The 25407-nt window shown below is 38.0% G+C and overlaps 1 protein-coding gene across 1 annotated transcript in view; it reads left to right on the top strand.

The window, feature by feature from the left end:
* LOC127019846 (fibronectin type-III domain-containing protein 3a-like) overlaps positions 1-25407 on the top strand; it is a 49774-nt gene that overhangs the window by 21130 nt on the left and 3237 nt on the right. Inside the window, exons 4-26 of the mRNA XM_050902091.1 lie at positions 2976-3051; positions 4291-4367; positions 8263-8497; positions 10027-10299; positions 11682-11737; positions 12934-13088; positions 13365-13424; positions 14960-15098; positions 16142-16195; positions 16873-16994; positions 17080-17254; positions 17501-17587; positions 17903-18041; positions 18607-18675; positions 18923-19041; positions 19147-19252; positions 19867-20042; positions 20873-20986; positions 21484-21633; positions 21996-22276; positions 22984-23196; positions 23919-24085; positions 25092-25213. Coding sequence (XP_050758048.1) covers positions 2976-3051; positions 4291-4367; positions 8263-8497; positions 10027-10299; positions 11682-11737; positions 12934-13088; positions 13365-13424; positions 14960-15098; positions 16142-16195; positions 16873-16994; positions 17080-17254; positions 17501-17587; positions 17903-18041; positions 18607-18675; positions 18923-19041; positions 19147-19252; positions 19867-20042; positions 20873-20986; positions 21484-21633; positions 21996-22276; positions 22984-23196; positions 23919-24085; positions 25092-25213 — 3165 coding nt within the window. The remainder of the gene's footprint in view (positions 1-2975; positions 3052-4290; positions 4368-8262; positions 8498-10026; positions 10300-11681; positions 11738-12933; positions 13089-13364; positions 13425-14959; positions 15099-16141; positions 16196-16872; positions 16995-17079; positions 17255-17500; positions 17588-17902; positions 18042-18606; positions 18676-18922; positions 19042-19146; positions 19253-19866; positions 20043-20872; positions 20987-21483; positions 21634-21995; positions 22277-22983; positions 23197-23918; positions 24086-25091; positions 25214-25407) is intronic.

Genomic DNA, 25407 nt, shown 5'->3' with positions numbered 1-25407 from the left:
TCCTTGGTGGAAGGTAGATGGAACTGCATTTGCTTCATTAATTATCGTGAGTCATTCCTCTAAGACATTGCCCCATGCATTCCTGAAATTCCAGTCTCTGAACTGCTCTACAGCCCTGTGATTACACCATTTACTTATGATCCTTTTTGCTGAGTTCAATTAATAGTTTCCTGAACTGTTTGTGAGAACTTCAGTTAATTGAAACCTGTTCCAAAGATCTGACACGTTCAGAGGCTCTCAGTTTCTAAAAGGATCCCTTTCCTGCCTCTGAATTTTCTTGCCCTCGAAGATGAGACTTGCTGTGAGGTTTAATACCTGCCTATGGAGTCCTGTCCCCTGCTAGTGTTCATCCCCAGTAGCTGTTGTTCACAGCAGACCTCATCTTCTCTGGTTCTTGGTGTTCTGGCAAATCCCCAGCCCATTATTGTCAGTTTTCTTTAAACAAGTAACATTGCTTCTCTTGCTTTACTCCTAGAAATTCTGCAGAGTTTAGGTCATAAATTTACTTATGTACTGATAGAGTTGCTTAAGTTTCAGTGTTTTAATTATGCCATTTTTAAAAGTGTTATCTGTCATCTGTCCTTCTCGTGGAACCATCATAAATATTACTGACTGGCTAGATGGCCTTTTCAGGGGTTTTTGGTGTTTTACTTATGTCCAGAAGCAACTCATTTACCTCGAGTAAACTTGTCTCCTGTACTGTGAACTCTCTGGAGCAGGGTCTGTGTTCATACATGCATCTGCATCCCCTGTTAAAAAATAAAAGCTAAGATTAGTATAGCAGTATGCAGAAGCTGCAAAATCAGTGTTAAAACAGCGTTTATCAGCCTGCTCCTTTGAGTTTTGATATACAGGCAACAGTTTAAATGTAACAGATTGTGCAAACCTCAATCTCTTTCTGTGCTGAAGTGGCACACTCAAGAGTAGAGGGAGAGAGAAGCAGGAGACGTAAGCTATAACTTCAGGAAACATGGGTGTGTTTGAACTTACTCTCTTATACATTAGCTGGAGAAATGTGCTTTGGTTAATGCCGGCGTTAGCTACTTGGTAAACTCTTTGGAAAAGAGTAGTCAGTGGAGTTGGTCAAAATGCAAAGGTTGAGTGAGGGACCACGAGATCTTTTTAAGTCTCATTCTTTTCAGTGTTTTTATTAATGACCAGTATAATAGAATTGAGGTGTACATAATAAATCTGCAGCTGATACGAAATGGGAGGAATTGCAAGCATCTTGGAAGCCTGAAATTATTTTGATTACTAGAAAGATAATCTAGAAAATTAGCAGCAAGTACAAAGTACTGTGTTAGGTAGAGTAGTCAGCTTATCATAAGGAATGACTGGTTTAGTAGTGGTCCTTTAGAAAAAAGTCTGCCAAGGAATGGATAAAGACTGCAAGTGGAAGTCATCAGTGTTGCACTGTTTCCAAAAAAAGGCAGATAAAAATCCCAAAAGGATTTATATACAGGGTATGGCATCTAAATCACAGAAAACAATCTTTTCTTTTATTGGTGCTTTATTCTTTATTTCATTCGTGGTTAAGACATGGAGTAAGGGTTCAGGTTGAGCAGGGAATGTTGAAGTTAGATGATAAAATCTGTAATGATGAGGATAGTGAAACTGTGGTGCAGATGCCTGGGGAGTTTGTGGAGCTCCATCATTGGAGATGTGGCAGCACAAAATAGACGGGCTTATTCATTAACATCACATGTAGTTCACTTTTACCAGGAGTTAGATAACTAGGTGATCTCTTCAGGTCCCATCTACCAGATACAATTGTCATTCCATGACTAGTACAAAAATATTTTCTAAAAATTGAATGAAGAAAATTATACTTTTTGAGTTTCAGAGCTAGTTTTAGAAATATATTTTATTTCAATTTTTACATTGGCCTTTCTTCTTTATGTGTCAGCTGTCACCAGGGTGGAATTTTGACTAACTGTGCAGTTCTTACGTGGCCCAAACCCCTCATTTTACTAAAGAATTAGACCTGTGCCTATGTAATATAGTAGAATCTCACTGCAAAATTCCTGTAGTAATGTTGTCGTGTCACCGTAAAACTGAAGCACAGCTGCCAATATTTTACAATAAGACTGAAGCACGTGCTATGAACGGGGTAGAACGAGGTGAATCGTTTGTGTTACCCAGCACAAGGGAAACGATGCTGTAGACTGCCTGAGGAATAATTCTGGCAGATGTCCACATTGATTTGTGTGAAAGTGAACACGATCATGTCCAAATTGACCTGCAGAATTTCACTGTTAGTTGTATTTCTTTAGCTACAGGATTACACAAACGTGAGAAAATACACCTCATCTTTCAGGGGCTGTAGAGCAGAGGTGGGAGGCATGACCTGCTTTATCACCTCTTCTGCCCTCTTTCCACCCCCAAAGGACTGCATACTTTATTAAGTTACGTAATAGCATTGGGGAATATATTGTCAAAATACATACCAGCATGCTTTCAATGAAAAAACATGGCTGAGTTTTGGGCAAAGCATCTCTTTTCTTTGTTTTTCCCTTTTTTCTTTTCTTTTTTTTTTTTTTTCCATCTTTTGCATGTGTGTGTTTAGTCCTGATTTTGCCAGTTTAGCCCTGAAACTGAAATAATCTCATAGGCAAAGCTTGGAAAGCAAAGTGAATCTTAGGTAATCTATTGCTTCAGTAAAAGAAGAAAAAGCGGTGTGAAGATACTGAAAATAAAAGCTTAGTTAATTATTTCAAGTCTATCAAGGGAAGCACTTCTGGTAGTGATCAGAGAAAAATACTGATTATGCAAAACTAACAGTTTTATGTCAAAGTACGAAGAAATTTCATTCTACCCGTCAGTGTTTCTCATCTTGCTTTTTTACCCTCTAAGGTTGCCAAAGCTATATTGTTTTAATTTAACATGTGGGTATAAGGAAGAGATGGGTTTTCCCCCCCAGGTAATTTCTAAAATTAAAAAAAGAACCCACCTCTTTTGTGTTTCGTTTTCTACAGGTTATTCTCGTACAGGTAAACCCAGGTGAAACATTTACAATTACAACTGAAGATGGACACATTCAATGTATTCAAGGTAAAGAAAAACTGAAGTACTGAATCCAAATATTTTGATTCTGCAAATATCACAGAATTACTACCAGTACTTGTTTCTGTAATGTCAAATGTAGTTTTATAGGTTCTGCAATGTAATAAATCAGATTTTTCAGTTTGTACTTAAAGCACAAATGAGATGGCACTGGGAAATTGCCAAGATTCCCTGCCTCTCTGCAGACTTTGCTGCTAATTTCTAAGAGGCTGGCATCTCAGCTGTTTTTGTAACGATCCTTGAATAACTGTCTTCTCAGAATCTTAACACATGAGTTTACATGGGATTTAGTCCACACTAACCTAAACAACTTTAATAGACGCTGTGTGACCTCACTTTAAGGTAGTGGCATTAGCAGTCTGCTGATATTGTGGGAAGCATTGCTACCCTCTGTGCGTGGCTACAAACTACTTTTTACCTTCTGGGTAAGTGACAGAACTGCAAATCTGAGTCGGGTCAAAATATCTCCTGTAAGTCAAGTTGAATTTATCAGTACTTCCATTTTTGGAATATTTTTCACCATTTCAAATGGTATTATATAAAATGTGTCCATTCTGCTTTCATCAAATCCCAGACAGGAATACTTTCTTTCAGCTTGATGTGAAAAATAATATATTCTTATTTTAAATAAAAAAAAAAAAAAAAAAAAAATGGTAGACCAGCTGTCAGCATTACTATGGTGCCAGTGTTGTTGCTACAGACTTTTAACTCTGTCACAAAATAAGAACTAAAATTTATGTATGCTGATTTTTGTACAATTAAAGAAATACTGTTGGCTGTATAAGCGTGGTGGCTGGGATAAATCTAATCTGTGCTTTTTGTAGAATAAATGTACAGCCATACTTGCATTCAGCAATATTATCTAAAATTATGGATGCTCCCTGAGAGTTATTAAATCATACGTAATGTGTGTTTTGAATGTGAAAATGAGTTATCCGTGACATAAATGGCATTATTTTTCTTGATGGAAACTTGGTGCAGTCACTTTTTTTCTTTTTTAAACTCGCAGGCCTGATTATTTAAGTTTCTCTCCTAACTGACTTTTTAATTGGCTAGTTTAAGCCTTGCTTCTAAATCTACTTGTCTAAAAGTGGTTCCATAAATACAGAGTTGGATGCAGTTGCTGGCTTTTCAGGCACCAAAGTGAGCCACTGCCTTTGAAAAAAAAGGTGTCTCGAGTTTGTAAAAGCCTCATTTGTTAAAAAGTGGCACCTTGTTACTTCTCAGGTCCAGCACATGTTCCTCTGATGTCACCAAATGGTTCTATGCCGCCTATATTCGTGCCTCCCGGTTATGTATCTCAGGTAAACTTTAATTTATTCTTGTGTTGCAGTGTGTTTGTGGCTGTGGCTCTTTAACAGTAAGGCTACTGATCATTTTGTCTGGAACAGCTGTTAAAAGCATTGCTCGTATTTTTTCCGTTGAACTTATCAACTGTGTAGCTTTATTGTAGGCTCTATCACCTTCTGTTCACTTAGTAAAATTTGATCTAGTTTTCAGGATTTTTTTTAATAATACTACTATTAGTAAGGTAGTAGATGGCTCTGAATTGGCTGTCTGCTGAGCTCCATCAGCAGGATCCACATCTTGATTTTTTTTTTTTCAGTCCTGTTTTCAAGGTGAAAGTAGGTGCCTGGGTGATGTGAACGATCACAGTTGGCTGCAGCCTGCTTAGTGTCAGAGGACTGATGAGTGTAGACGGTGCTTAGCTCTGCTAGAAACAGTCTGATGCGAACATAGCTGGGGGCAGCATCGGAATTGAACATGTCTCACGCATGCTGTGGATATGAGACTCGTGTTTCTTACATTGAGGTTATACAGGTCATATACCAGTATCATTCTCTCTTTCACCCCTTAGGTCTTCACCCCCCCGGACTGTATAAGATATTTCTCTTTAATGTCTTCTCATGATACAGATTTTTCTGTTCTAATATAACTCTATCAAAGTTTTCAATTCCCCTTTCTTTACCAGCTCTGATCTCCTTAACATTCAGCAAAACTCTCTACTGTTCTAGCAGAAGTGTGAAGAGGAGTGTTAATGCTAGTGACGTGTGCCTATGAAATGAGCAGGACTCTGGGCTTCTCTCCCAGCTTTACTTTTCCATTCTCGCTGATTTTCCACTCCTCTGTGTTGTTAAGTCGTAGCAGATCAGACCTGCGTGTGGTATTTGAACTGTTATCAGAGATATTTGAAGTTACTGGTTCTATTTACTTTTAAATTAATGCATTTTTCAAGGGAAGTAATTAAAAACAAATGTTTAAACGGGACAGGCTAGGTTTCTCATTTTCTAGTGACGTTCAAAATCGGGAGTTTTCTGAGTAGGCTTGAAAACCTTGTAACTGTATGTTCTTGAGTTCCCCAGGCAGTTGACTCTTTGCATACAGCTGCCTCTGCATTTTGTGCTTCTGCTATTAGAAGTAGGTACTTTCATGCAGACCCTGAAGAAAGATCCCCCAGATAATTTATGCATCAATATGCAATTGAGTCTTCAGTGCAGACAGTGTGCAAAGCACTGGCAAACGCTGAGGTGTACAAACTGAAAAATACGTTTGTTCTGTGTTTGCTGTCACATGAAACTAGGGGGGGTTGTGTTGTTTTGTTTTCCCTTGGTCATTGTGACAGGGATAGACAAGTTTGAAACCAACTTTAAATCAGAGCTTAAGTTACTTATACTGTTCTTGTCAGTAGATGAGACCTGAACTTTCTGTTTCCAAATCTGTCTGGAGGAGCCCAGAGATAGTTATGTTGGTTTCTGCCAAAGTGGGATGAAGCGATTCAGTAGTGGATAATGGGGGCATAGCAACTTCAGACTGTAAAATCATGTGAAAGTCTTACTATATTAATGTGTCCCTTGTACCCAAAACTGTGCCCTGTGTTCTTGCTTAATATATACATAAAATAGAGTTAACATAGCCATAAAAGTGTGCTGTGAGTTTTGACTTGTATATGTTATAGCATGTGTTATAGTATTATGCAATGTAATGTAGTTCAAGTGGTGTATTTAGTTTGGTTGATGAACGAAAAAGCCCCCCACGTTGTTTCTAGAACAAAGTGTATTCAGTGTAAGCTTAGTCTTAAGTGACTTCTCCTTGTAACTTTTTTCTTCTGTTTAAAGTCTGTTAAGAATTGCTGATAATACAGCTGACTCTCAGGTCTTCTCACAGCTGAACTTTGTCATAGCCATTTGTGAGTGGACACATTCTGTTTCCCTTCAGAAGAATAATTTCTCATTAGTTTGTTCTGTCTTCTGCTGAGGAGCTTTTCAAAATGTGCTTTTGGCATAAGCAATATTTCAACATCCGTAATGCCTTCTTGGCCAACTGGAAAATGCTACAGTGATTTCTTATAGCCAAACTAAATATGCTTTAAGAGAGGATCTTGAAGGAACTAACAGGCTAAAACATACAGCCTGCTTTTGTGTAAGTGCTTTCTTTAAATGCCTGAAAATATAAATTGTGTATATTTTTAGTAACAGAGGGCTACATAAATAAGTTGAAATCTTCTAAGAGCAGGTTTTATTTTGTATGATTTACTTTATGAATTGCATTAAAAAAAATTTTTTTTTTTTTTTGCATCTCAATTTTGTATGCCAGCCTGCAGCTGGAGCGCGCCCCCCACTTGCATCCACGGATAATATTTTTTGCTGACTACATGATCCATCTCTGTTAAAATTAAAGCACTGTAAGGCCCTGCCTAATAGCATTTGTGATTTGCATTTTTAGATACAGCTCAGAGGAGATGACTGATGTAGAAGGAAGGAAGCATAAAGCTGCAGACTAATTTTAAATGAATCTAAGAAAAATGCCTGGTTTTCCTACTGAGACTTGATTAATTTTGAAGTGTCAGCTTGCCTTTAATATTGAACATTTTTCTATCATTGATTTTTTTTTTCCAATTACATTGCTCATACCTCTTTAATTTTTTGTGTGAGGGAGAAGAGAAAACAATTGATTTGTTGTCTGCCTTTAAATAGGAGTTAATACAGTCTAGTTTGCTTCTGAGTGAGGCTTCCCATTAGATACAGTCTGAATTTTATGCCAGTGGACTTCTATATTGTGTCAGAAGAGACAAACTGAGATATGACCAGGCGATTTCTCTGATGGTCAACTCAAAAGCCTTTGACCCCGTCAGAACTGTAGGTGCTGAAAACTTAATCCCTCAGATAAGCAAAATGGACTGTAACCACAGAATGACAACAAATCGGTGCAAATGTCCTCGGTCTGTACTATGAACCCTGCCTGGAGAAAGGACCCTGTAGACCTCGGCCTCTGGTTGTCTGTTCCAGTTGTCTTAAAGATGAGACTAAACTGGACATTGTTTTACTTCAGTGTCATCATTGTTTAATACGTCTTTTTGTGAATCCTGCTCTGGTGTTATTTTTTGACCTTGTCTTCTAAAACCTGTGTTCTGTCCAAAGTCTTATCTCAGTTTTTTAGACTTAGACAAGCGTCATTGTATAAAACCTTAAAGTATTTTAAATTTATTGTAGGAAAAGCAATACATTGAGATATTAATGTATTTCACGGTGGCAGAATTAGACTCCAGAAGGAGCCTATATATTGCCACTTCAGGACACATGCTTAGAAGTGTGTGTGTGCATGCATATGTGTGCACTGTCTTAGCATCTTTTTATCCTAGAGTTCAGACGCACAGACAGGTTCCTTGTCTGAATTCTCTTAGCCCGTGGCAAACATGAAATATTTTGACATTTGAGTTGGGTTGGATCGTAGTACAAGACAGCAGAGCTGACTTGTAATACTTTGTACTTGCCATAGGCTAAGAACGTGTATGCGGACATGTACCACAAATCAGATGGCATGCAGTGACTCGTATGTACGATAGCGCTGTCAAGTCAGGTCGTGGTCTAAAGCAGTTCTTCTAACTGTAATTACAAGTAAACTGGGAATTACACCCTGATCAACTCACATTACTTGATTGAAAGAATATATACATTATGCATAAATTATAGATTGCTTAGCACTTTGGTGTGTGAGGCTCAGCTTCTTAAAACCGACTGCCTCGAACTCCAGTTTCTTCCAGTAACATATGCTGGGTTTCCACTGGAATTCATTCTGGTGTGTATCTCCCTGTCTGTCAGATTGTGGGTATAAACTTAAGCATAGAGATACTTTATTAAATGTGCAATATTTATAAGATTGTTATTGTACTAACTTTTAATTTCTTATGTTGCATGACAGGTGGTGGAAGAAAATGGAGTTCGTAAAGTGGTGGTATTGCCACACTCAGCTGAATTCCATCCTTCCATGCATCCTCCTCCTCCTCCTCCTCCCCATGTGCCACATTACATGCATCATCACCATGCTTTGCTTCCCCACCCACCTCACCCAGTGTACCCTCCGGTTCCTGGGACAGGAGAGCTGCCACCACAGTTCATTCACCAGCATCCACCACCACACGTGTTTCAAGAACAAGGTGAGAGCGCCGGTGATGTTTGAATACACGAGAAGGCCTTTCACTCAGGGCATCCAGATTGAGACAGCCGAGTTCTGTCAGTAGCGCTCTCACACGCTTCTGTGATTTTGGTGCTAGTTGTTAGAGTCCCTGAGCCTTAGGTGTCTTTATGGGGTATCTTAAAATACACTTGTGTATAAGGTATCATGGAGCCTGGTCTGAAGGCACTCTGCATGTGCAAAGTATGATTGTATAAAGTTTAAATCTTCTGCTGTTCTGTTTTTAAGGATTTAATGCAAAAGCAGTAACTTAGAAGTGTTCTAATACTGTGTGTATTTTTCATGGATCCTTACTTTAGTTACTGTAAATGCCACAATGATTGCTTCTACCTTTCTCTAAAATTGTGCTCTCCAAAACTGCTGCGTTTTGTCACAGCCTTGGCATGAAGTTTTTTGAAAATGCATTTAATTTGATACATGAATGTATTTTTTTGACTAGACAGAGTCCAAATATGACTGGAAAGAAAATAAAAACAACATAAATAAACCAACAAACATAGTAATCCATGTTGGAGGATAAAGTGCAAGTCCACTCTATATTTAAAAACTGAATGAAGCAATACTTCAGTGGAGGACTGGAGTCACTGCTGAATTAAACCAAGCTGTAAGCCTTGTTACACAAACAAGCATTTAACACAGAAAGAAATTAGACTATGTGAGACCATTCACTATCTCTCTCTCTCAAGCCTAAGTTGGTAATTAAGCTATTTCAGCTCATGTCTCGGGTAAAGTGTTCAGTAGCACCCAAGCTATGTTTTAAAAAGTTAGTTTGGGTCCTAAATTTGCTTACACATTTTTGAAAATGAGACTGTATGGCTGTATCAGGGAAGAAAGGCAACAGTAAGGCATGATCTTGAGCAGCTAACAAAAGAGAAAGGCCTGAAGAATTAAATGTAAAAAAAAAAAAAAAGAAAAACAAACCCTAAACTCAGCAAGTGATCAAAAATACTGTTTAAGAAAAAGAAAAAAAAAAATCAACAGTTTGGGTATGGGTTAAATAGGAAAAATGGAAATTTGCTTGCAGATATTTTGTGTATCTTACTGTAGCATTTAACTAACATTGGCGTTTCAAAACGAGAATTAAACCTCCAGGCGCATTCTTCTCCTACTACCTGATCTTTATGCTGATACACTGATTTGAGCCCAGTCCATAAACTCTTTTATCAGGTGAGGTTCCTAAAGCCTGAAGCTTTAGTGAAGCTCTGCCAGTCAGCAGTGCGATACGTGCATGTTTCTTGTCTGTTGCCCTGCTGCCCAGAGACACCCGAGTATCAGCCGTGAAACTCCTCGGGACTTCACAGATGCGCCAAGCCGAAGTTATGTGAGCCATGCAGCTCCACGCATCTACAGACTGACAAAGCAAGCACAGTGAAGTTCCGTGGGTTTTCAAGTTCTGGTTTTACTGTAGTTACTCTTCTGATCTACAGAGCATTTCTCAGATGTCAAATAAATTGTACTGAATAATGAAATAAGTTCTCCTGTTCTTTGTAGAACCTCGTTCTCATGGAAGGACAAACTTCATTCAGCGAGATGAAAGGAGTCTCAAAATGCAAGAACACCTGAAGAAAAGACTAAAAGACAGACAAGCTAGTGGTCACACTAACAATAAACTTAACAGTCCTCCATCTTCACCACATAAAGTTGTTAATTCTTCCAATGCAACAGTTCAGAATGGAAATGGAAAGGGACAGCAAGGGGCAGGAGGACCACTAAAGCAGAAGCAGATAGGAAAAACAAAGGGCAGTCCAGATGCAGAGATGGGAGGTAGGTTGCATTGAAAGGGGAAAAAAAACCTAGATTCTTTTGTGACAGAAGATGCTATAAGTTCACTGCAAAATAGTTTCTGAAAAAACTGAATTAGTGAAAGTCTTTGGCTATTCAGGATTAGAGAAAGCCTGAAATACTTTTCATTATGTTTGGATTTTTTTTCCTCTAGAAGTAATAGTAACATCAAGTTTGTTCATTTGAGATTTATCAAATAAGGTCTTCAGGAAGATTTAATTTTAAACCTTTTGTTTACTTCTCTGCCTCTTCTGACACAGGACTGAATAATATTCCAAGTGAGGATGACCCGTGGGTACTTACATAAAAGACTTCTGGTGTCATTCTTTGTGGTACTTTTCAGATAACTAGGAGTTATTTAAAACTTCAAGAAATAGGAAGGTTAGAGCAACTGTCTGTACAGGTTGCTGTTTGATCAGTTGTAATTTCAGTTAAGTGCATTATTTTGCTCAAATGAATGTTTGAGCTTTTTAATAGCTTGATGGCTATTTACTCGCATATACTGAGGTACCTTGTGAACAATGTCTTTGTCTTTCCTGTTGGTTTGAAACAGTGTCACTGAAATGCAGACGGTTTCTTATCACGATTCCTTAAATGATTTGTGTATCTTTTAGTGGTTTGTGTGTGTGTCTTAAATTATGTGGTCTTGTTAGGCTGCACGGTCTAGTCCTCATCTGTGTCACTGTTGTATTTAACTCTTCAGTTAGAGAAATAAGAGAAATTTGACTTTATCTTGGGAAGTAAGCAGAGGTGGAAGCTTTTATCCAACTTGTTTCAAGGACGAAAACTGTACTTGATCAAAGATTTGTCTTAATACAAATTTATTGGAGGGGGAAAAAAAGGTTTTATATATAGGCAGAATAATATCCTGAATTGTTCGACATGAACAATTGTAAAGATAGGATTCGGTTTACAGATGTAACCCTTTCGGTACCTGTAGGTATTTTTTAGCGTGCAGTTTTGATCAGGCTTCTTCCAAATTGTGCCTAGACCCAGTGTTTTGCAATAGAAATTCAAGGAAAGCACATACAATAGAGAGATAAGATCTTACTGTCATTTTTTTAACACCTTTCATTTTTGGAGGAATGTTTTTGTGTTGTCAAAGAAAACCCATTTATGTTCAGATTAGGAAAATAACCCTTTGTGCAGGATGTACTAAAAGGGGTTTTGTAACAGTGTTAGTTTTGGATAGTTCATGTTTCTACCCCTCACGCAGCCAAAACAAACAGGGGAAATGAACTTTGCACAATAAGTACTATTGTTAAACTCTTAATGAGGCGAACTCCATCTTGTGGTGGCATTTTTCTAACAGCCTGGTTTACTCTTGGGGTTTTCAGTAATCTGTTTTGTATTTGAAATTTCAGAATCTGACACAGAATCCAAGAAATGTGATATTCACTTGAGCATTGGCAAGCCAGTCGTAAGTATTATCCTTAAAATACCATTATTTTCTGTGCATATACTTTCTATAAAATAACATGTGTCTTATTGATCTCTTCTTCTTTTTTCTTAATGGTTTATTTTTTTAATAGAGAAAATGTATTTTAGTTGTCAGAGTTTATAGCTGGGAAAGGGCAACCATGCTATAGAAACCTACCTTTTCTCAACTTTCTGAAACAGTCTGTCTGACTCAGTTTCCCAGTCTGTACCCTGAGAGTATATCCACTGTTGAAGTTGTCTAGTATATGAGAGAGCTTTAGTGCCTTGCAAACCAAGGGCCTGCTAAACTAGTGGAAGTCTATCCACTCTTGGAACCATCCTTCATTCAGCATAGAGGATTTAAGAATATTGGGAATAGAATTTACAAAAAGAGATCATCTATTTATGTTATGGTTAGAAACTGGAGCAAATATTTGAGTATTTACAGACTTATTTAGGAAGCTGGAGTCTGGTGACGTTAATTTAAATGTGTAAAGGCTAAAACTGCACTGATACTTTCGATCTTCAGCATGCTTAATAAAACTCTTTGCATTATGTATACAGTAAGCACGGGTTGTATTCTTTTGCTCTGGCTTTCTAGCTATTCTTTGTTATGGTAGTATTTTTTCATTGCTGCTTCTGACATCTGTGCTTAATGCTAACAGAAGGCTGTGTTGACTTTGTCGGAGAAAATTTGGAGTATGGGAATTAAGCAGCAAACAACTTAGACCAAAAATTTTAGTCGTGAGCACATATAATCAGAGCCTCTTGCTATCCTATAGCTTAGCGGTTAAATATTATGTGAGGGAGTTGTAATAGAGTTAGAAGGTTAGGCCATCTGACTGTGCCTAATTATAGATCTGGTGTCAGTGTTCAAGACTCCAAATCTGAAAATTTGCTCCAAATGAGTGATGCAAACAGTGCAGGTGAAATAGAAATTTTCTCTTCGTACACTGAGACAATGTAGTGTGTCTATACGTTTGGTTAGTGTTTGAAGGGAAATCCTTTAATATGCTATTTTAGAAGTGAAAAGAGGAAATAATTTAAATTCAAATCATGACTCTATATTTCCACTACAAAGGTAAAGAATTCCTCCAGTGAGGAACTTCATAGGCAAACTAGCGACACCATGTTATTGACTAATATACCTTTTATTACAGAAAGCAAACTTACTTGCATTATTTATGCTTTTAATAGGTTTCTGATATACAAGCAAGATCAGCCGTTCTGTCCTGGAATCTCCCAGTTAGTTCACAGAATGGAGAGAGCCATAGTCATAGTCCAGCAGCATTTACATTTGAAGTAGCAATATCCAACAGTGGTAAAAATGGAAAATTTAAATCTGTCTATGTGTAAGTTTAGTTTCTTCATTTAAGCACAATACCGATGTTTAAAAACATTAACCAATCAGCAATCTCTCTATCAGGAGCTGTTTGTTGACTTGCAGACCTACCTACTTCACATGAAATAAATTTTAAGTAATGTCACTAAGAGTTACATGGACAATGGAAAACGTGAAAATTAAATGTGCGCTACATGGTTTTGCTTTTCAATAAGCTTTTGTCCTTTAAAGTATAAGGAAGAGCTGTAACTTTTGGTTTTGGTTTTTTTTTTTTCCCTTTTCACAGCGGGGAAGAATTAACAATTACACTTCCTGATCTCAGACCAGCAACTGATTATCATGCCAGGTATGTTGCTGGGAATGAAATACTTGATGCTTTTGTTGATATGTTAATTACAAAATTCTTGTGGCTTCATGAAAGAGGTGTGATCGCAAACAACTTGAGAAATATTCTGCAAAAGAATCGTAGCTATGAACACTACTGTTGCTATCTAAATTCCTACTTATCTTCTAATTTCATTAAAATATCGCCTCATTTTCTCCCCTGCTGTCTTCTCTGTCTGTTCGTGTTTCTCAAATACAAACTTTAAGTTATCCTCTGTTGGTATTTTTTTTAGAACAACGAGATTGGACTCAGTGAAAGAGATTGTTGTAGGCTGAAGGCAGCGGTAAATAAAATAACTTAGCCTTGAACATGGATTTGCAAGTCTGACTTGTCAGCTTGATTTGTAAAGTTGCTTCTCTAAACTGCAAGCTTCTGTAGCAGTGCAAGAAGGGAAGTGGAAACTGGTTGAAATGGGGAGAAGTTAGATGCTGTGTTACAAGGGAACAAGACGTGACAGTCAAGAATTGCCACGCAGAGTAAATAAGCATTACCGGAGAAGGTGTTTAACTGGTCAGGAAAAAGACAAGCTGCTTAAACAAGCCAGGAGAACACTGGGATCCGCTAGCAGAAGAGAGAGCCTCAGTGCTTGGGCACAGGAGGAGACGAGTTGTAAGGCTTACTGAAGCAAAATCCTGTTCTTAAACTGCGAAAGAGTTCCGAGCGTGTTAAATAGCACAGCTCCGCTTGCACAGCGTAGCATAGCGTGTGTTTGGTTTGTGGTGTTGCTTTCCATACAGACCACCTTTCTTCTGCCTACAATTCGTTTGATAAGATGGACAGTATTTCTGAAAAATTAGTTAAGTCGTTGCTCTTCAAAAACAAACATAAATGAGCATGACTGGTCTAGAGATTCTGTCCCATTTGAACAATTACACTGATAAACGTGGCTTTATTGCCTGACCATTTAGCCCGTTTTAGTATCCGTACCCTCGCACAAGTAAGTGTTGTCCGTATTTGAATCTCACGGTCTTTTTAGCGAGAGGTTCATTTCAAGTCAGGTGTTCTGTTACCACCTGGTAACACTTGCTATAGTTTTCATCATGCCTCCCACGTGTATTTCATCACTAAAATATCTCCACTGTGATAGATAGTAATTGTAAAGTAAATGAAGGGTGCCAAATGGAGTCTTCAAGATCAGTAAGCGTGCCTATGTGATCTCCGCCACACTACTCTGTCAGCATGCCCCTGTCTCCCTGAGCACAGAACGGATAGTAGTGTTTCTTATGATGTGGGCATGAGTTACTAGAACCTGGAGCGACACCATAAACTCACTTTTTGTTATTTCTTCCTGAATGAAAAGGCATGAAATTGTTGTCTTTTAGAATCAGTGATCTGAAAGAAGAGTGAGTGGGCACTTGTTTCCTGTGACGTGAGCAGGCTGGTCTTGTTGCTGTAACCACTGCTTGTGATTAAATGCATTTCTAAAGCTGACAACTCTTTCCTTAAATTTTCAGGTGCTAATGCAATAGCAACATAATTAATTGTCCTTTGTTCAGAGTTTCAGCAACCAGCAGTTCCATAAAAGAATCCATTTCAGAATTAGTGAGTTTTACTACAGAAAGTTGTGAGCCAGACTGTCCAGCTGCACCGAAGCTAATTAACAGAACCAAAAACAGCCTGAGTTTGCAGTGGAAGGTAAGCAGTGTGATGTATTCACGTATGGTATGTTTAAGTTAGCTTTGTCAATAATTTAGTGCGTACTTTAGGTGTTGGCTTAGTTAAGACTGATAACTGAAATCAGGATTTTTTTCTTCCTCCTTTCAACGTTTACTTAGTTTCTTGCATACGGCCTTAGTGTGATAGAGCTGGTAGCAGGTCTCTCTGAACTATTCAGTAGGAAAGTTCTCTTCTGAACTGGCAGCATAGGAAAGGATAGAGCATTTGTATTTTTGCTTGGGGTTCCTGGATGATAAATAGATAGGACTTCACGTTATAATTCAGAGCTCTTATAGTTATTCTGACCCATTCAAAGTAAATTTCTTCGGCTAGTTTGTAGATTTAAGTTTTTTAATCTGACTTTTGAATATATACAGTATCTGTGAAGACTTGTTGGTAACTGTTTTCTTGTCTTTTCGTGTTTTTCTTACGACTATGCTTATACCTGGAAAACGGTTTATAGCTAAATGACTTTAGTTACATTATTGTATAATCTGTGCTTAGAAAGTGAAGGAAGTTCCCAATTCATATGTCCTAACAAGCACAAATGTTGCTCGTCTGAACGCCTACGTTGCTCAGACAGTTCGTGAACACACAGTGCAAGGACACAAGGAAAAAAGCTGTAAGAATATCATTTGCATTTTTCATAAAATAAAACTATTCATAAGTTCATATTCTAAACTATCAGAATTAATAGAAGTAGTATAGCAGCCTGGAGAGTCATCAGGAATGAGGAATTAAACTAGTTAAAATACCTGCTAGTTCTCACCCTAACTCACTTGACTGAATATGTGCGTCCGTGCCCACAGTAGAGTTTCAGTTGATCACACGTGTGTTTGTGGAAGAGGGCTGTTCTGTATGCCTACTGCAGATTCCTTTCAGCTCTACACTAAATATTTTGTTTTAAAAGGCAGTTGGAGTATATTATAGTCAATCGTTAAAATGTTTTTTTAATATGCAAAAATATTTATAAAAGTACAACCATTTGATTTTAACTTTTTTCATTGTTTCTTTATTTTCAGTCCTCAAATGACAATGGTTCCAAAATAACTAATTTTCTTTTAGAATGGGATGAGGTAAGACCTTTTCTAGTGCAAAAAAAATGATAATGACATCTGTAGACCAATTATACTTAAAAATACTTTTTGCTTAGGTACATCAGCTATTTTCAGTGCAACTGTCCAGGCAGTTTTAAAGGGACAAGCCAATTAAAAAGCTTGACTCAAATGACTAGTATTGCAGCAATTCAAGTAGGCAATCCTTTCAGATCCGCTGAGAGGACAGTGTAAAATTCCCTCATTTGGTTCTTGTCATTCAGAGCATCATTAATTCCTGTGCTCTGTTTAAATGGATGAGCATTTGGCTTGTATCTTCGGTAGCTGTCACAAGTATCACTCAGCTTTTGAACTTCTTACTGAAATGTATTCCAAAGTGACAAGAAACTTCAAAAATGTGTTTTGTTTTCAGCTTCAGTCATTTATTACCGCTTTGTCAAATCTACAGTGCCAAAAAATAAACGGATATCTCAGTCAAAACGTGGGTGTATTATCAAGAATGCTCAGGATTACTATTAGCATACTCAGTATGACCATGATGACAGTAGCTGTTTACATTCTTTAGGCTTACTCTTTTTTTTTTTTTTATTATTTGTGAAATGAAACTTAGGAAAATGTAGAGTGAAGAAGCTGACCTTAGCGGGGAGCATACAGTCCCCACGCAAAAAGTGACTCAGGTTGTTCTCGCTTTTTTAAAGGGGAAGAATGGACCTTTCAAAGAATGCTACTACGGACATCTGAAGCAGTATAAACTTACCAAACTCTCTCCTTCTACAAAATATTCGCTCAGATTAGCTGCTAAAAATGATATTGGAATGAGGTAATGAACACAATGTATCATGTCATTTATTTTCTCATCAACTATATCTGCTGCTGTTAACATTTTTTAAAAATATTTTTTCCAGTGGGTTCAGCGAGACAGTGACATACCATACAGCAGGAATTGTCCCACCAGCCCCATCGCCCCCAGTGCTCGTTGAAGCAGGAGTGACCTGTCTGTCAGTGAAGTGGAGCCCGCCTAACGGGGTGGCTTCTGATGACTCTCTCACTTACAGTTTAGACATGGAAGAAGAAGGGTCTGTAAGTGCTGGGGTTTGGTATATGTGCAAAAGCCTGATACGCCGTAGTGCGTAAATAAAAAATTAACTCTGTGTTTTACTTTCAAATAAAATGCTGTGAAATACCGCAACAGTTGGCAAGTATTGCATGTATTCGTGAAACAAAGATGAAGTTCAAGCTTAAAAAAAAATGTGATCGATCTGATCTGGTTCTTGTTTTATTGCGGAAAATTAGTGACTGTGTGTTCTTATTTTCCCTCCTTTACAGGGTTATGGTTTCCAGCCACAGTACAATGGAGATGAACTCTCATGCACTTTAAGAAATCTTAGGAGGAGTACATCGTATAAGTTTAGGGTTTGTACTATGTTTTGTTTCTAATTTAATTATGACTGTATGCTTTTCTGGAGTTTTAGCATTTTCATACAGCTAAGACACTTTCTATGGAGACAGCAGAAAATTACCTGCAGTACTTCTGTTGTTGTAATAGGTTTTGGTGGAATCGTAATACAAATCAGATTTTTTGCACTAGCTAATTTTGTTTTCTTTTAAATCGTTGTCTTTTCTTGGGGTTTTGGGGGGGGGTTTAATAGAAGAATTTTGTAAATCAGCAGGATATTACTTGTCATTAAATAAAGCATTCATTATATATTCCATTCATTCCTGAAACAGCTCTTTGCCTACAACAGTGAAGGAAAAAGTAGCCCTAGTGAGGTGGTAGAACACAGCACCAATCCTGACAAACCTGGACCACCAAGTAAACCAACTGTAAAGGGCAAGATCCATTCGCACAGTGTGAAAGTTACGTGGGGTAGGTTACCTTTCGTTAACGCCGTGTTTGAGTGCTGCTTATGTACGTACGGTCACTCAGTAATGCAGATTAAAAAACAGAGACGAACTCAGGCTAATTATTTGTCTGTGCAGATATCGTTATTGCAGGAGAAATACTTAGCATTATCAAAAAATTGCAACTTGGTTTGTTTTGGGGCTGTAGTACAAAAGTAATGTTTTTCTTTATTCATTTTAGAGAAGCAGTCAATGGTGTTGTAGTAGCCTCAGTTGTAATAGCCTCTAGACTTACTGTGATGCTTAAATACTTTTCTTGTGCTCTTAAAAAAATAAGAGATGATACCTGAAACAGGCAGTATTTTCCTAGTTACTCTTCCTCCTGGCATAATCACGATTAATAATAGAAAAAAACTATTGTTTTGGAAGATGTACTGTGAATATATAAGTACGCTGTTTTCTGTTTCTGTTTGAATTGAGTTTTCTGCTTGAATATATTCTGCAATGAATGAATATGTTCTCTGAAAAAGCTGATAACAAAATAATGCATTGGGTTTAAATCTTTATTGTAAGATGTTGATTTCTTTCAGAACCACCCAAAGATAATGGAGGATCAGACATTTCTAAGTACTTTTTGGAAATCTCAGAAATATCAGTTGGTAAGCAATCATCTTTGAGTACTAATTCAGCTTGTGTGCTAACTCAGTGTACTGATTCACTACTCATTGCTCTAGCAATTACTGTTCTGTTTTCACATGTGTATTTTGTGTTGTACATGTTCTCTGCATAATTGCTCATTCAAATTTGACTCTGTGGCTTGACTATCGTAATAATACTGTGAGAGAATTTTCAAGGCTGATTTTTGCAAAAGTTTTGTAGTGTAGATTATTTTCTTTCTTTCCTTAGGAAGTAAATGGGACACCATATACAGTGGTTCCCAGAGGGAACATGTATGTGATCATCTCAAGCCTGGGACTTCATACAGAATGAGAGTTTATTGTGTCAGTAAAGGTGGTGAAAGCCAGGTGAGAAAAATGAGAACAAATTTGCTTCTGAAAACCATTTCTATTTATGTTTTCGTGAAATGTTGTTTTGTGTTTCTGCTCTAAAATAATGTGTATTACTGCTAGGCTTCTGATGTTATGACTGTTACAACATCAGCTGTTCCTCCTGGACCGTGTCATGCTCCATGCCTGGCAGGCAAAGCTAAGCCCAAGGAAATCACTTTACAGTGGGGTAAGCTGCAGTGTTTCTGAGCAAAACACTTCTGATTTTAAATGTTGTAACACAAGTGAAAAATCTGTAGAACTCTTCAGGGGAAGAAGAAAAAAAAAAATATATATATATATAGATGTAGTCCATGTCCTTAGTTGTTTGGGGTTTTTTTAAGACAACCAACGCTTGCTAACCGCCTCTGATTCGGTGATGCATGCCTGTGCAACAGGATGGTGAGACTTAAGCAGACACGAATGTCTTCCAGTGGGAAGGCTTGCTGACTGCCTCATTACTGACGCCTGTTTGGCAATTTAAAAATCAACCCTCCTTTTCTGATTTTTATCTCTGTAAAGGAGATAGTGTATCTTCATTACTTTTTGATTGTTTTTTGAAGGAGATGTGGAAAATATCTGGAAAAAACTGAAGGCCATCTTAAATAATCTATCGGTATCTGGGGAGAAGAAAGCAAGCTTCATAAAGTGTTTCTGCTCAGATATATGATAAAAGCCTGCACTCTAACTTCTAGAACTCATCTGACTCGACTTCTAGCTTGAGAAGGCTGATAAGAAACTATTTAAAAGAAAAAGTGCTTTGTGAAATTAATAGGAAAAAAATAATCTCTTTTTATTTCGTAGGCCCACCGTCTGTAGATGGAGGTTCCGACATTACAGAATATATTATAGAGATGGCAAACTCTGAGCAAGATGAACGCAGACAAGTGTATCAGGGACCAGCATCTGAATATGTAGTAAACAATCTACTTCCAGGGAGAACATACTGCTTCTGGATACGGGCAGCAAATAAAGTTGGGGTAACCACTGTGCTAATGAGATCAATTTTTATTTTTTTTTTTTACACAAGAGATAGTTATGATACTATTGTCTTACAAGCCTGATGATATTTTTGTAGCTTCTGTGTTCTGTCGTAGTTCTGTTGAAGGAGCAAAATTTCTTACAGCATAAAAAAAAAGATTTAAAGAAGATACAATAAATTAGGGCTGAAGGAAGGAGTGAACGTCCCTGACTAAGGGGATGTTCGCTGTGTGTTGCATTTCTGTTGTTGTTTACTGGATTGCCGTCAGTACCTAAGGTAACTAGTCCAAAGTTAGTGCTAGACACTCTCTTACTACTTCTAGTCGTTTCTTTGCAGCGTAAGCCCTACATTTCTGGCTGTGAATAGCCACTTAAAAGTTTGTGCCTTAAGAAATTGCCTTATGTTTTACAATTAGCGTAGACCCTGCAGATTGGTGGTGTGGGAATACTATTGTGTGGAGAGGGGTGTGTTCAAATAATGCCAGGTTTGAACAAGGTTGGGATAAATGTTGGTTGCATAAAAGTCTTTCTGAAACAGTACCCAGCTGCTTCTGGAAGCCAGATCCTGACTGCAGGGGAAGGAGGAGTTACAAAACCGTAGCAGTGGGAGTTAGCGGGAGGATTACAGATATCCTGTAGGCACAGGGCCAGTTTAGAGAGTAAACTACCTGAAAGGAATTTTAAACAGTGCTGTGAAACTAAGCACTGAACTCTTCTATTTATTTCTCTATCAAGTTAAAAATAATGTGTTTTCTTCAGCTCATACGCTTGCACATCAGTTTTTGCTCAGCTGCTGTTGCTGTATTCATGCAATCGTATTTTCTTGCAGTTTGGCCCCCACTCTGACAAAGCAGAGATCTCTACTGCTCCAGGACCCCCTGATCAATGTTCCAAACCCCTGATAACTTGTAAAAGTGCAACTTGTGTTGTAGTTTCCTGGGAGGTAGGTTTTAATGATTTTCAGTAACACACAAATTAATACTTGGCTTTTAGAATTGTAGCGACACATGGATAATACACAGAAATGGAAGACGTAACAAATGTAGAGGTGGAATGTTTTAAGCCCATTTCTTTATAGAGGTATACATTGGTTTTGTAAACTTTGTCAGCTATGAATTTCCATCTTAACTGAATAAATTGGGTGACATTTTAATCCTGACTAATATATATTATATTTAGTTTATCCAAGTGGTGAGAGATTGTGAGTCATTCAGAATTCTGGTCTGAACTGTGCTGTTGTTACAGCCACGTATCTAGACGGCAACCTTTTAACAAGCTGAACTTAAAATCATGCCCTTGACTGTGGTGGAAAAGACCTCAGGTTTCAACCCCAGTGCTTCTCTTCCAATGTCTGCGTTCAGTGTAACGAGAGATCGCGCTTGTATGGTGAACGTGTGCCTGCGCAATAGCTGAAGGAAAATTTACCACTTAAACCCACAGAGTCCTGCGTGCAATGGTGCAGAAATCAGTGAATACAGACTGGAGTGGGGACAGGTGGAAGGATCGATGCATATCATCTACGCTGGCCCTTGCCAGAGCTATGAAGTAAAAGGTCTCACGCCTGCAACCACATATTATTGCAGAGTCCAGGTATGAAAAGCCTTTTGTTATGTGTTACTAAGCAAATGAACAAGTACATACAGTTTGAAGGAGAAACTTCAGCTAGAGATGAATAAAATTACGTGCTGTCACCTACTAATGCAATATAGAAGGTAATTGGTAAAAACGCTTTCCCTTCTCCCCCAGTCCCTCCTAAGTACATGTTTCTAGAAATGAAATTTAGATCTAGTGTTGCATTAAATACCAGGCATTTTGCCGTATTTACATTTTATGTGGGACATTTTCTGTCCTCTTCCAAATTGCTTTTAATAACGTGCAAAAGGAAGCATGATAGATGTGACTCTGGTTAGAAAAACGTAGATTCGGTCAATAATCCATGGTCCCTCTTTCAGGCTGTGAATGCCGCTGGAGCTGGGTTGTTTGGCGAGACTGGTGTGGTGACAACCCCTGCGTCAGCGCCTGCAGCGGTGTCAGTACTGCATTTACTTGAAGAAGATCAGATGGAAATTTCTCTTCCTTTATCAACGTGCCTTGCAATTCAATGGGAAGAACCATGTTGTCATGGGTCAGAGATCACTGGATATAATATAGAGTATGGGGAAAAGCAGCTTGTAACTGTTGGAAGAAATACAAGCCATGTTCTTGAGAATCTGCTGCCTGACACTCTGTACAGGTAATAATCAATCATTTTATTCTGAAACTACATTTGTAGGATTTTCAACCAATAGCTTTGAGGGTAGTGTTTTAAATTTCTAGAGCAATTTTTCATTCAGCTTACAGACTATTCGCCTAATTCACTCTGCAACTCTGAAAAAACAAAATGAAATTGATATATCCAGAATCAAACCATGTTGTTTTAGCGGCAAGAGTTAAGACTGCTGTGTTAAGATTAACGTTCTGTCTCAAAGCCAAGGCTTTATTCTAAATTTTCCGGGTTTAGAATTTTTCATTCTGAAGCAATGCATATAATGGGATGATCGGTACCTCGCCAAAAGAGGATGAATGTACGGATGAGAGTAGAGTAGCTGTTCCTGTGTTGCATGCTTAGTCTTGGTTAAAGCTGAGTTTAGATTATGAATCTTCAGTGTCAGTGGGAGGCAAACAGTTCAGGTTAACGTGGAGGACCTGGGCGCTTGTTCACTGAAGAGAATAAACCTGAACAATACTGAGAAACGCTGAAGCTTCATTATGTTGCAAACAATGTAATTATGTTGACTTGGTTTGAAGTAGATTATTTTTATAGTTAATTTCTAACTGCATTTTAATTGCTTTATTGTTTGGTGTTCTATTCTTTACGAATTTTAACTCTTGCTTCATTACCTAGCATTTTTTCAGGACCTCAGTAAATTAACCATGTAGGTGCTCTTCTCACATTTCTAGAATTAGAATACAGGCCATAAACAGCTTTGGAGTTGGTCCTTTCAGTCATTCCATTAAAGCCAAAACGAAACCACTACCTCCTGACCCTCCTCATCTTGAATGTGTGGTCTTCAGCTACCAGAGCCTTAAACTTAAATGGGGTGAAGGTCCTAGCAGAGCTTTAATTACCAACCCTACACAATTCAACTTGCAGATGGAGGACAGGTTTGGCAGGTAAGATAATCAGAACGTGAAGGATATTGTTGTTTTACAACTTTGTATCAAGACATTTTAAGTATTCTCACTTCTGTTTGCACTAGTAAGTCATTTGGGCATCCCAAAGTTTGCCCCTTAGTTTGCATTTTTGCATCCCATCTTTCGACCAGAAATGCTGTTAGTAGCTGTTGCGCTAGTATTTACTTGTAAACAGTAAATACTGTTTACTATTTAAATAGTAATATCTTACCTTCTTCTCATTGCCAGTTTTTTTAATTTTTGGAAATTCTAAAATGAAGTCCAGTTTGCATATTAGAAATGTGGGGTGGACAGCTGTTCTTTAACTTGAAATTACAACTTACCTAGTATAGACAAGGGTTATTCTCTTGATTCAAATCAAGAGTTTGGTCATGTAGTTTCAGTGGTAGCCTGTGTATGGCTGTAGCTTAGTGCCTAGAGAGGCTGAATGAATGCTTCGTGCATGTAAATTAAGACTTCCACCAGTATGAATGGTGTGTGGTGCTGATTTAATGCACATCATGAGCGGTTGATGACAATAGCAGAGCTCAAGCTGCCTAACCTTCATCGTGCACGCATGTAGAAAGCTGGGGCACCCGGAATGTATCGTCACTTTTTTTGTACTTAAGTTAGATATGAAAGTGTTCCACTGCTGATGTTGACATACACGTTTGTGATTACTGAATAATTCCAATTGTATGTATTCTGTGTTTGTCTTCCAGGTTTGTTACTGTTTATAATGGTCCTTGTCATACATACAAGGTACAGCGACTCAGTGAATCCACTACATACTATTTTAAAATCCAGGCATATAATGATGCTGGAGAGGGAAGGTTTTCTGAAGTTTACGCTTTCACTACAACTAAGTCTCCACCCGCATCTCTTAAAGGTGAGCTTACACTGCACTAGAAACTTCTGCAAGCCATTTACGTACTAGACGGAATGCCACAACCTGACTCTCTTCCAGCCCAGCGTCTTTCCAGGGCCTTTGTGGGACAGAGAACAGAAACCAGCTGTGATGGGCTTTATCTTGGTATAAGAAGGGCTCTGCTGGTGTAGGACCAGTGTGTGGCCATCTCCTACGCTGTAGCTCTTCCAGCCCTGACAGTGAGGATCTCTTCTACCCTTTTTCAACTGGAAAGTCATTTTTCAGGGTTATCTATCATTTGATGTAAGTTACAACAGCATGCAGGCAAATGAGAACACAAATAATTCCTCTGATCTTCACTTTCTAATATGAACATTAAAGATTGCCATTAGAGAAAGTCATTCTGAAGATCAGAATGCTAATTACCTGCAGGAAAACTAGTTAGCCATGTTTATAACATGTAATTTCAGCTCTGGAGATACACGGACATAAATGCTGTGTTCTCTAGTGATTTGAAAGTGCTTGCTCATCTGTACAAGCATTAGATGTCAGAGCTCATCTTGTCAGCTTGAGAAGAAGGACAAGTGTAACCTGCAAATCCTACAACGATCATTTTTTAAGCTTATGTCATGAAATATAGCAAAGAAAAAGAAAGAATGAAACAAATCTTAATTGCTTAAAATTATCTGAATGACAGTTACCTCTGAGAATGACAAGTAACCTCTACATTCTGAACAAATATATTGGAAAAACCTTAAGCTTTTAGATTTACACTCCCCAGTCACTTGCGTTAGAACTGAAACATTTTCAATGGAAAATGTACAAAAGCAAAAGCGCACTTTAAGCCAGAGTGAGAAAACTTCCTTGTTGTCAGTGAAACCAGTGCCCGTTTGCTACACTAACTGAAAATGAGTCACTGTAATAACTGGTGATTTTGGACCTTTTCTTCTGAGTGAAAAAACAAGAACATTTGTACAGACCATTGTTCTCTTTTTCTAAAATACCAACAAATCACTCTTTTTTCTAGCACCCAAAGCAAATCAGCTGGAAGAAAACACTTATGAAATCACATGGGAACCTTTACAGCCGATGAAAGGAGATTCCATTGTTTACATCCTTCAGCTTGCTGCTGGGAGAGAGTTTGATCAGGTACCTTTTCTTTAACAGAATGAACTTGAGTTTTTTTTACTTTGAAAAATTATTGCAAAAGAAGATGTCTGTATCTGAAGGTTGAAGTTCTGTTTGGTGATGCTAGCAGTAGGGATACTTTTCATTTCAGCAAGGGACTCAATTTACAATCCTGACTTTCTGGGGCGCTTCATTGTATGTCTCGCTCAGTTCCT

Source organism: Gymnogyps californianus, chromosome 9 (genome assembly GCF_018139145.2).
Source record: "Gymnogyps californianus isolate 813 chromosome 9, ASM1813914v2, whole genome shotgun sequence".
Lineage (NCBI taxonomy): Eukaryota > Metazoa > Chordata > Aves > Accipitriformes > Cathartidae > Gymnogyps > Gymnogyps californianus.
The sequence above is the reverse complement of the archived record's forward strand: the minus strand, read 5'-3'. Positions and strand labels throughout refer to the sequence as shown.